The sequence below is a fragment of the Argiope bruennichi genome, chromosome X2, assembly GCF_947563725.1.
Source record: "Argiope bruennichi chromosome X2, qqArgBrue1.1, whole genome shotgun sequence".
In the NCBI taxonomy this organism is placed as follows: domain Eukaryota; kingdom Metazoa; phylum Arthropoda; class Arachnida; order Araneae; family Araneidae; genus Argiope; species Argiope bruennichi.
The window spans coordinates 117,400,050-117,413,137 of NC_079163.1; the positions used below are offsets into that span (position 1 = coordinate 117,400,050).

At 29.5% G+C, this 13,088-nt stretch overlaps 1 protein-coding gene across 3 annotated transcripts in view; it reads left to right on the plus strand.

Moving 5' to 3' along the window:
• Positions 1-8,634, plus strand: part of LOC129960170 (carbohydrate sulfotransferase 1-like) — a 174,997-nt gene extending 166,363 nt beyond the window's left edge. For all 3 annotated transcript variants that reach the window (XM_056073373.1, XM_056073374.1, XM_056073372.1), the window contains one exon: positions 1,273-8,634. In XM_056073373.1, the coding sequence (XP_055929348.1) occupies positions 1,273-2,279 (1,007 nt within the window). In that variant the 3' untranslated portion in view covers positions 2,280-8,634. The remainder of the gene's footprint in view (positions 1-1,272) is intronic.
• Positions 8,635-13,088: the final 4,454 nt, after the last annotated feature.

Sequence of the window (13,088 nt, forward strand, 5' to 3'; positions counted from 1 at the left end):
ATGTAAAACTGGTATCATTTGGTTCTTCTGAAATCCGTTTTATAAGCTTGTTTAATTTAAAACACCTATTAACTGTTTTTTAATGTCTAAGTATTAATACTTACTGTTTTAGAGTTATAGAGTCAGATAATTTATACGTAAAAAGTTTGCATACATAATTTGGGAATAAAATCCAGGATTCTATAGGAAATTAAATGTGCAAAATTAATTACTAAGTATTTCATTTGAAAACATAATAAAAAGATCTTTAAATTTGCTCATGAAAATTGCTGTAACTTCGCTGTAAGGACTAATGGCAGTGGTCTTCCCAAAACTTTCTCGCCTACTCTCTAATAGATGCATTATCTTCTCTCTCCTTCCTACCCCATAGCATTGTGAGCCTTTGGGAAAGGCCTTGAACGGCGTAAGTGCACCGATATTTATTTCCAGAGCTTCGCAGAGTTACATACTTCATAGTATAATTAAGAAAACCGGTACATGGCTATTTTTAAGCGCATGATATTGTGAACAATAGTTACGAAAGACCCTGTTAGCTTGCGATCTTTGTCGATTTTTTGGTGGCTAATCGTTAGAATGTTATTAATAAAGAAATACCTGAAAACCGAATATGCATTTTGGACGTCTTTCTTTCGACTGTTTGAAAACAAAATCTTAATCAAAAAATCATAGATCAAATTTCAGTTATTTAAGTCTATGCGTTTTTCAATTATCCCGTTTGCATGCATGCAAAAACACAGGCGGACAGATAGACTCCCTCTGAATGAATTTCGTTCAAAATTTGATAGAAATCTATAAATATGGTGTAGTTTCGAAATTATTTGACCCTTTTCTATATTATGCTTCCAAAAATAATTGCTTAAAATCTTTTGTGAAAATAACCAATTTTGTAGAATTTTATATAGACAAAAACAAGTTCAATTGATAAAATTTGACCCTTTTTTCCTTCAATTTTTCCTGGCCTATTTCCTTTCATTTTCATGCCTGTTTTTATGAGATAATTGGGAGCAAAATATTGTTTTAATATCGCAGTTTTCCTTTTAAATAAGCTCTGATTTCCAGAATGTTTGTTTTCCAGAGTTTAAAAGTTTATGTTCTGTTGAAATTTAACCTTAATTTTCACATATCTTATACAGAAAAAATAATTCGTTAAAATTAAAGATTTTATTCACTTTACATTACGTAAAAATAATTGTAATATGATTATATTTGATCATTCTTGTTTAAACAACTTTTTTATTCATTAAATTGCATTGATTCGTATTTTTTCTTCAGCTTGCCCTGCTGCATTAAGGAATTGGATGGGTTCGACAACAAGGCTTCCAAAACTTCATGTGCTACTCCTTTCCTATCCTAGAAGTGGCTCTTCATTTCTTGGTGATTTACTTCAAAGCTATAGTGGAGCCTTTTACCACTTTGAACCTCTTCATTATTTTGGAAATATAGTAGAACACAACCAACTGGACACTGCGAGGAAACTTCTTCATGATTTATTTACATGTGATTATCGAGACTGGGCCTCTTTCCCAGAATGGGCCTGGTTTAATAGTGATTTCTTAACATTCAGGAGAAATAAACGATATTGGCAGATGTGTACACACAAAGATAATACGCGTATGCTCTGCTATAATATCTGCTTCCTTGCTGTTGCCTGTCGAAACTCCCCAGTTCAGATCATAAAGACTATTCGAATGACTGCTGCTGAAGCGGGGAAGTTGATGGAAGAGTATAACGATCTCAACCTTAAAGTCATTCATCTAGTCAGGGACCCGAGGGGAACCATGAATTCAAGACAGCAAAAAGACATTGCCGCATGGTGCGGCAAATATAAAGCCTGTTCATCATCTCAAACGTTTTGCAATTTAGTAAATGAAGATTTGAAGCACGCATGTGAATTGCAAAAGCGGTATCCTAACAGGTATACCGTATTAAGGTATGAGGATTTAGCTCTTGATCCACCTCAAGTCACTGAGAGGTTATTTAAATTTCTAGATATTGGTCCAGTACCTGGTGAAGTATTTCAATTTTTAGAAACTCACACTCAAGGGGTATCTCCTCATTCGAGCACAAACTCTTTTCTTCAGCCTCCCTATAGAACAGTAAGAAATTCAACACAAGCCGCCTTAGAGTGGTGCAAAAAAATGAAACGGAAAGACATTCAGAAAGTTCAACGAAGTTGTCATGTAGTCCTAAATAAATTAGGCTATAAATTAGTAAATAGTACAGACTTGAATGTGGATGATGTCATTGGGGAGGGATATGAAATTTGCTCGTCTCCTTAATCGAGAAAAAAAATATTTTTTTTCTCAGAAATAAAATTTTGACGACAGCAAATTTGCTGGTAATTTTGAAAACTGACTGAAATAAGCGCTGGCGCATCCGGTTCGAATATTCAGGAAGTGATGATCAAGATATTACCTTGGTTTCTCCAGTAAGGACGAACCTTTACTTGTCTTCCTTTTTGAGACCTACATGTCAACCTTATCAAAAGGTTGATGTATGCGGGAATCAGTTTGTATAGTTAATGTTATTATAGGCATAGATTTGCCAAAATTTCTCACCAAATAGACATTCCGACCAGAGTGATCGAACTGTACAATAATTGCAATGAGCAGCTGAAAAAAATGGCGTGCTTGGCTTGATAATTGTGGCATATACTACTTTAAAGAAAGAATCCCGTGATAACAATTTTGGGCTGCTTTTCTAGATTTGCAATTTCAAAATAATAATAAATACATAATTATGAATATTACACCATAAATAAAAAGTGCAGTATCAGTTTGAGATAATTAGTTCTGTCATTAGCCTAGATCATGTTTTTTGAAATTTAAAATTGATGGCTACATTAGTATAGACTGTATAAACGGAAGATTCTAATGTTAGTAGAACTTTAGGTTTTGCATTTATTGTATTCAATATATAGTAGATTCTAAGCTAGACGTGTTTCGATACTATTGGTAGAAGAAATGATTATTGTCCTACATCCACTTATACTTTACTGCGGAATGTGAAATTTAAAAAATTAAATACCTGAAGTTGCTTCTTTTATAGTCTTAGAACTTATTTACTGCTTCCAGTCATCCTAAGCTTATCTGGCTTAAATGCATTGAAGTGCCGACGTGCTTGCTGCGTTTATGTGATTCAGATTTAAATATATAAAATAAGTGATATTATTTGGTACATCCTGTTTCAAGGTGATATATTTTACATTGTGAATAGATAATGTGTGTGTATATAAATATATACATATGCAATGTAATAAGTTTAACTAGTCACTTTTTAAAAAATACGTTGTGTTTCTTGTTATTTACATTTTCAAGACAATAAAAAACATCTTTGAAGAATTTTGATATTCAAAATTCCAGTGATCATTTTAATGATATTTATAACAAGCATCCTACCATTCTTGCTGCAAAATGTCTTTGAACTAAAAGAAAATATGTAATGTGTTCTTATTATTTTTCCCTTTAATATGTGACCTACTAGCACAAAACCTTCCTAAAGTAGCACAGATATATATCAATTCCTTGTTAAAAATAAATTCTGTATCTGATATTACTATTTTATATGTATACAATTTTATTAGATGCAACTAAAACTGTCGTACTATGCTAAAATTACCATTCATCTATAAAAACTGAATCTAGAAAATTCAGACTTTAAATTTCAACAAATAACATCGAATATATTGTTGAGTTTATTTTATTAAAGAGCGAGAATACAGAGAAAAGCATTGCATTTCATTCTCTGGTACATTTTATCATTCAATTATTTATGTCATTAGACTTTCCTTAAAAGCATTGGATACCTTTTTTATTGAATGGCAAGAAGAACTCGCAAAAAAATGTCGATATTAAGAGACCATTCGGTAACATTCAGCATTTTTCTGAAAAATCAGAAAAGAGTTGAAGAAAAAAAAATCAACTGTGAGGTTTTTTTCAACTGAGAGTCAGCTTGAATACTAGTTAAGCATAATCGGAGCCTTCTTAATTTATTTAATCGATGACAAGGAATTTTAGCTGTTTTTGGTTGCATCAATGTATATACTGTGTGTACTATTTCCGTGTCTATTTATCAATTAACACTCACAATGGGTTTATATTAGAGGCAACATTTGCATATCAAAGAAAAGAGCAGATGCATTTCATGATCTCAGCTATTTCATTAGAAATATATCGATATGTAAATTAAATGAAATTTATACACTTTCACAGGTATATGGATTTCATTTTTAACAAAACTAGCAAATGAAAGTTAAATGTTTGACTAGTAACAATGAATCATTGAAAATACTTCACTCGGGCGGGATAAATTAGTACGCTAGTTTTATTTTTAATGTATATTTGTGGCAAGCCTAAAAGACACTTGCGGTAAAATATCTCTCATTTAATGAATTCATTAATTTGATTTGCGCAAGATTTACACATATTAAAGATAAGAACTTTCTGTAAAGAAGTATTTAGAGTAAAGTTGTTGGCTTCAATATGAAGAAACTGAACACTGATAATTTTAGCAATTAAATGTTTATATTAAAAAAACTATATAGAGTAATTATACGGTTGTTTAATATTTCGTAATAAAAAGTGATGAAATGAATTCACATTAAAGGCATTTCATCAAAACAAAACCTCAAGGTGGAACACGAATTTCTGACCTATTATACTTGCCACAAATTTCATATTAATATTTTGTTCAAATAAATTTATTTCCTTTCTTTATTCGTAAGTTATAGATTAGAACTATCATCAATTCTTTTTTGCTAAAATTACTGTTTGTTATAAAGTTGTGAATTTTTGTTCTATCATTTTTTTAATTATTTATATGTTTTAACGAAATCGGGTTTTCATCAGTATTTATAAGGAGCACCTTCACTTTATATTTAAGGGATTCAAGCAGATTATAGAGACTGGTCGAAAAAAGTGATTTGTATTAGTGAGTGCATAGTTTGGTCTTTCAGCTTGTTGAAGTCCCTCTTGTCATTTGCTAACCGCAGAAGAATGCTTCGTTTGATTTTTCAAAAAGTCAGTAGGCAATAATTATAGATCCTTGGTTTCTCTTGGTTTTACCAGCATTTAAAATGTGTAACTTCAATGCAAATTAACAAAGAGCAGTGCAAAAGTTTCCTAGATCACAAACACTTATATAGCTAAATTATTATTTTTCGCTTCAAAATAAGCAAAACTGTCATAATTCAAAATTTTGTCAACGTAAGGAGGTATTTCTTTAGAAATGCATTGATCGTGTGATTTGAGATAAAATGAATTATTATACCATCTACTTGGTTTTATATCTTTTTTTTTTTTTCAAAATCATTTTAATGCTATCCAGTAAGTTGCCTTCCTAGTGCAAATATATTGCATCACCTAAGAATACAAGCCTTTGCATTATAGAATATTATACTTAAATTTTGCTATAGAAGTGAGAACATACTTGTGCTAGTATATTCCTAGTCATCGGTTCCTTTTGTTATTCTATGCATATCGAGAAAAGTAAAGTATTGAAGTATTTCATTTTTTCAATGTTTATTGGCATGATTCACTATGATATTTATCTCATTTTTTTATTATTGTTTTTGTATATGACATAATCAGGGCTGGAAATTAATAGTGATCAAAAAATTTTGATAATCATTTTATGCAGTATTATTTATTTTGGTATAAATATTAATTACAAATATGCTTTAGAAAGAAAAAAAATCGAGATAAAAAAAATTATTGTGTTGAAAAAATGCTTCTTCTGATTCAGTGGCAACATTTACAAAGAAAAAATAAGGATTTTACTTCGACATAAATATGTTTTCAAAAGCCTGAAATGAAAGAAACGAGCTATAATGAAGAGAGAATTTAATTACCTTATTGATGACATCTCTAAAAAGGGAAACAATAATGCATGGACAAAAGATGAATTTAAATTAGGTGGCTACTCTTAATAGAATTACTCTTAATTACTCAATAGAATAATGAAAAGTATTTACAAAATACACGTTTCGTCAATACATGCCTCTTCTCCTTTTTAATGAAAGTGTGCAGATGAGAGTGATTAGTAAGTGTTTAGCATATTGATATATTATACTCTCATTTCATTTTTTTGACTGTTTGTTGCACGTTTTAGTTATTATAATTGTTTATCCGATTTAACTTTTCATCACATACAGATAGATCGTAATTCTAAGGTAAGGCATGTATTCTTTCCAAAGGCATGTATTTTCTAAAAGCTAATCAAGTTTACCATAATGCATAAATTGGAAAACTTTGGGACATTTCCTGATATTCAAGGAGCATTAAATAAGCATTCCCCCATATTTGGAACACTATTACCAAAGACATTATCATAATCAAATCAAAATTCAATATCATTCAGAATAATCTTCCTTGTTACGTTTTATTATTCGCGCTCATATTTATCTTAAACATAAATTTTTAATACATTTGAGATTTTTGAAATTTAACTGATTTTTCCGTATTCTTCATTTCATGACTCTCAGATGAATTAATCATATCGAACAAAATTCAGAATCATTTGAAATAGGCTTCCTTTTTGAATTTCATTATATATTTCCATACTTATCTTGGGCATGAATTTTAACTCTTTTAAAATCTCTGAAATTTAACCGATCATTCTGTATTCTTGATTTCATGCCCTTTTAATGAGTTCTTCTGAAGTGAATAATCATACAAATAATAAATAAGACAATTTTTGTTCTAGTGATTCACCTAAATGTAATCTCTAAAATTCTGAACTCTTTCTAGCTATACTGAATTCCAAGTCTCAAACCACTCATATTAAAAACAATTGTTGTTAATGACAGTTAATAAGCTGGAAACTATAGCTGTGAAAAAAAATGAAATTTCTCTGAGAATATTAATGACACATAATCCCATATAAAATAGCAGTTTTACCTGAATTGAAATAATCGGAAAGGCCTAAAACCGTACTTTGATTAAAATGTTATCAAGCAAATCTCAAATATATTTCATTACACAGAAACTTATCATAATTTCTGTTCGAAAACTTCTGAAAACCAATGACCTCATCATTTTTTATAAGGTTTAGCAAAACTTTTAGGTTTATTGAAATTATTCTAGAAAATTACGCAGATGAAATTCATTAGATATAAATTGGTGCTCGTTATTTCATTGATTGTAACTGTTTTTTTTTATTTAATGTTTTCTGTAATAATAGTTTCCGTATTATAGAACTAATTAATATTTCACTCAGTTGAAGGAAAATCTAATCAAAAGAAACTGTTTTTGCCCTCTTGTTTAGTTTCAATTCCAATTCTTATTAATTTCAATTACAATTATTTCAATACTGCTATAACAAATTGTATAGGGAACTCTTTATCAAACAAATGAAATTTACTATTTAAGGGATATCTAAGTTTACAATCTTCTTAGTGTTACTCCATATATAATTGACTTAGTTTCACTTTTCAACTTCCTTTTGACTTTTTCCAACTTACGTGGGGAAAAACCTACGTAAGTTGAAAAAGGAAATTTTTCATGAGTTGCTAATAAATTCAAAAGGTCCTCAAGGAACTCTAATTCGATGAACTGACTTCAGAGGGTTTTAAAATAATATTTATAGATTTTTTTTCTTTTATAATCAAACAAATCGCAATTTCATAAAAATTTGTACTTCACTAGGTTTTGAAACCAAATCGACAATATGTATAAATAGTGACTGATGGGGTTGTGCGTTTGCTCAAATTATTATTTATATCATTACAAAGTAGACCAGCTAACTTTAAAAAGGCCTATCACAAAATAACTACCATAATAAATAAATAACTACCAATTAAATAATAATCTACCAGTTATTATAATAAATAAATATGGTTCTAATTGTGAAGCGTAACTAGAATTCATTTACTCGTAAATACATATATTTAATTAATAACAATCGAAACTAGATATGTATTGGATTTGCAATTTTCCGGTATGTATATAGACGGGTATTTAAATTCTGGGGAAAATGTGATCACTCAGTGGTCTGCGGATCAAGTAATCTGAAATTATTTAAAATCGAGTCTCAGTTTAACAGAATTATGTATCTTTTCTTTTAATATAGACAACTGATAGAGTTCCATCGAATTTCTACACAAACATGATTTTTTAAAAACTTGAAATGAGTCTAAACATTTCCTTCTCAGTTGGAACCAACTCTAGTTAAAAATATTTTCAATTTGATTACAACCTTCAAAGCTAAATCCAAAAAGTAAATTTGCCACTTTTTTCTTTCTCCCTTTTTGCAACATTTCTCTTGTGAAAATAATAAAAGATGAATCTAAATTTAACTAAAAATTGTAATTGTCATAATTTAAGATTTAAATTAAAGAAATTTTGAAAAATATGATGCTCTGAGGCTTCGAAAATTATTTAATATTATTTCATTTATTTATTCATGTTTTCTCACAATCCATGACCCTATTCAAGTCCGAAGAATGTAATGACCAAACCAGTGCGGTTCTCTACTTTATACATCTTGAATAAAATGCAAGCAGCAATTATGATAACTCTTCCAGCCCTGACCTTAATTTGTCATACAAAGTCTTGTAATATTTTGTTTACCCAATGACGAGTATTGTCTTTTTGTTAATAAATTTGAATTGCTCTATTTTGAAACATACAATGTATATTGGTGATAATAAAATTATATTGAAATTATTCTGCGTCTCGAACATTATTTTTAAAGATAATATTTTATAAATAGCATATTTTCTGAAACGTTGTCCTAAAAAAACTTTTGATCTTCGCAGTTCAGTTCAACGTCATTTTATAAAAGCTTACTATTCATCTAAGAATGTTGTCTTACAATCTGAATTCATTTATAAATATTTTTTATTTTTCAGTATATCTGAGATGCTGATTATTACTATATATATATATATATATATATATATATATATATATATATATATATATATATATATATATATATATATATATATATATATATATATATATATATATCAGAAAAGATTAAAATAAATTGGGAATGTGAAAAGAAATTACCAATATAAATAATGAATATTATAAAGTGAATAGTTTAAGCTCAGTATTCGTCCAAGTAACGTTTATTAATTGTTATATTCCAAGTTTTACGAGTTGTGAGCATGGTTATTCGGAGCTATTCTGCAGTACACACCTCTCCCCATGCGATTTAAGACTCATCCTGGCTTTAAAAAAAGAATAACTGCGAATTCAAAAAAATTCATTGAGGTTATTTTTACGGTTATTAGGTTTTATCACGTATTTTTAACTGCTCTTCTATCTCTAATCTACCTACCTCACTGGGGGTATCCCAAATATGGGAGTGAGAAGCTTTCGTTATGATGATTGGTTCTCGCTTCTTTGGTGAGTATAGTAAGATATGGTTTCAAGCCCCCTCCACTCCAATGACGAGGCATGCCTCCAAAGGTTATGGCCAGTAATGACCATTAGGACTCAACCATAGTTCCCGTCTCACTGCTGTCGGGACGACTGTCATTCAATTAGTCCTGATTGACAAAATTACAGGAAAAATATATAAAAAATGAATTTTAAAAAGTGGAAAAACTCATTACTGAAATGGCAATAAAGAAGACGCATTCTCTTTTTAAAAAAAGTAAAATACTACTTTAATAAATATGTAAACATAAAGAATAGAAATAGCTTTTAATGCTTTTTTCCCTCGTCTGGTCTCATAGCCAATTCTAATAACGTACAATATATTCTTAAAACATGAACTACTATTACTTAGGTTACTACTTTTAAATCCTGCAAACTTTGATCGTTGGAGAAAAAAGCGTGGTGTTCATGATTGGAACCTTTCGAACATAATTTTGATTTTCCTGGAGGGAAAAGCCTGGCTTCTCTTCAGCGGAATGGAACATTGTAAATTGGTGAAACAAACTCTGAATAAACCTCATTTTGAAATCATATCAATGGAGTAATTAGACACACGTCAGGAAATTCTCAAGTGAAGGTACTATTCGTTGCATTTAAGAAAGCGATTCAAATTTTGTTTGAAATTTCTTTCTCCTTTATACTACAGATAAGCTTTTAAAAACAGTCAGAACAAGATTCAAAGGCCCTTTTCACTATTTTTTCAAAAATAAACCAAATAGAGTTCACGTGCAATTCACGTGAAATTGTATTGCAATTTAGTATACCTTGTTCAACTCTAGACCCCTTTATTGGAAGGTGAAAAAAAGAGTTACAGATAATACATATCAAATCCACAGTAAATTACATTCGGCACTTGCTCCCATATATCGGAAATAATCAGAATTCTTCCTCAGATGCTGGGGTTAAGGAATTTATCGATATATATATTTTTCCAATATTTAAAAAAGGAAAACGAACATATATTGAACCAGATCTAATTCTGTCGGAGAAATATGAAGGCAAACCCGAAATCTTAAAAAAGTGATGGAGGAAAAGGAAAAATAATCGAGAGCGAATTTAATCTTTGGCATCACCGAAAAGTTGACAGGGAATCACACTTGAACTTCAAAAATGTTTGCCATGCCACCTATAATTTCAAGAGAAGAAAAAAACAGCTTTTTGCTAACCAATCTGTCACACAGGGATGCGCAGAGAGTGAATTTTGATATTTTCGAGGGTATATTGGCACGCATCCGCAGGTCTGTGTATCCTCTACTTGTTGACTGATTTTCTTATTTCTTTCTTCGAAATTTATTACTTTTTCATTTCCGTTGCTCACTGAACTCTCAGTGAGAGAAAATAACTCAATAAAATCAAAAACAAAACAACAAAGTTTTAAAATAATATCAGTGAGGAATGCAGCTCTGCGGTGCCAATCGACGATCCTCCTTTGGATGCTACTAAGGATTCCGAGAATCAACAAATAACGCAACACTTCCTCTTTATTTGTTTGATATGCTATAAAAAGGGGGATCAAAGCATCCTCATATGACACCAGCCGATAAAATACGATATTTGTAATCAGTTTTTCTGCAAGAAACTTTTCTTGTATAAGATTTTCACTTCATTTATTGGTTTATGCGAGATTAATGTAAATCATGAACTCTCACAGTTTTTTTTTTCTCACAGATACCTATCTACATTTTTATAGCCTGTTGATAATCACAGTGGCATAAGGTCAGAGAATAAATTACTTGAACGCCACTTTTAAGGGGAACGATGGGGGCAAAAAATTGTGCTTTTGTTCCTCTTTTTAAGATCAAATATGATGAAAGGGCTAAGAAATAAAACGATATCTCAGGCGCCATTTGCTTTGTTAAACCTCTGATGATGATTGGGGGCAGAAATAATTACATTATTTCTACATTCCCACTAGCCTTCGTTACGTCACTAACAATACTCATTTTTTGTCTTGTATATTATCTCACATATTAAACATAACCTCTGAAGTATCATTTTCCTATTAATCTTTCTTGAACATTGTGAAATAACTATTTATCAAGTGCGAAAAGATGAAAAGAAAATGAATAAAATGTCAAAAAATTTTTTTATCGAAATTAAGAAAAGACTCTACTTGTTAATACAAAAATAACATATTACATTTAAAAATGGTAAATGCATTTAATTATCATAAGTTGCACAGTGATATTAAAATTCCACATTTATTTTTAAAAGAACAAAAGTCGATAAGTGGTGTGGTTAACATTAATATGGAAAATTAGCTCTAAGAAACTAAAAGGTTAAAAATAAGCAAAAAGCGCGAACGTTAAATGGCATTTTTTTTCTGATATTAACATGATATTTTAAAATGTAACTACACTAACTACTTATTATTCTTTTATTACATTTTAAACTTTAATCACAAATTTTTCTCTGCTCCATATTCTTAAATTTTTCCCGCTCCCGATTCTTTTTAGGTAGCGCACTTTTTTAGTCTCCAGTTTCGGTATCCCTCTCGCCCCTTTTTTTAAAAGTGAGATACTAAAGGTATTTTGTCTATAAAACATAAAAATAAGTGATAAATCAAAGAAATATGATTAAATAGAAATGCTTATTAAAATTAATGATTATAGTCAATTTTTGTCAATTTATTTTATAATATCATTTGTTAAATGTAATATTATTTTATTACGCCTTTTATAGATAATTATTATCTTATTAATCAAGCAATTTAAACAAAATAAGATTAGCATACTGATGAGACAAAAGAATAATTCTTCATTAAAATTGAATTTTTTTGCAGAATATTTGTCAGCATACCTTTAATGTTTGAACCAACTAATTACTGTTTTGATTTAATAATTTTCAACAAGGATAGAGAGTAGAAGAATGGAATGAAAACTGAAGTGAAATTTTTATTCCTTTGTTTTATTTGCGATAACGTTATTATTGTTTGAATCTAACTGGTAATTTTTTTCTTCTAACTGGTTCAGGAAATTATCACAAAAGCATGTTTCAGATTCTAGCAAAAAAAAATTCTCAAAAATTAACAAAGCTGTACTAACATAAGGTACAAGAAGTGTCTTCAGAATTTTTTTTTTAAATTTCAATTGATTATGTTAAAATAATGAGTAGGAATTACCGAATAAAGAAAATATTTGATCATTTAAATATCAATATTAATTGTCAAAAACAGAAAATGAAGGAGAATGAAAAACTCTGAAGAGAGAATGAAGAACTCTAGTATGTGTTTAGAAATCTGTGTTAGCAAATGTTTCAAAGGGTTTATTTTTAAATCTTTTATCTTTACAAAATAATATAACTTCAGTGAGCCTATATTTCTAGCTGTTATTCCTTGTTATACTTTTATAGAGAAAGCTGTAACAATAGCTAGTATTCAGAGTGAATTTTAATCAATGTAAAGCTTTAAGTTGAAATACTTTTTGAGTTGTTGCAGATACGGAAAGTATTTACACATTTTCGTTTCAGTATCATTTAATTAATGTTTAAAATATAAACATTATTTTTTTAATGTTTGAACTGATAATCATTTTTTAATATGTCTACATCGTGATTTCCATGATTAAAAGCTCTTTGTAAAACTTCTAGGAGTATAGATTTCCATGCCTCTTCAACCTTTCCAGAGTCCCTTATTCTTAGTGGGTTTACTCTTAAAAAGAGCTCTTTTCATCAGACCAAAGGCACAATAGTCTATAGGTGAAA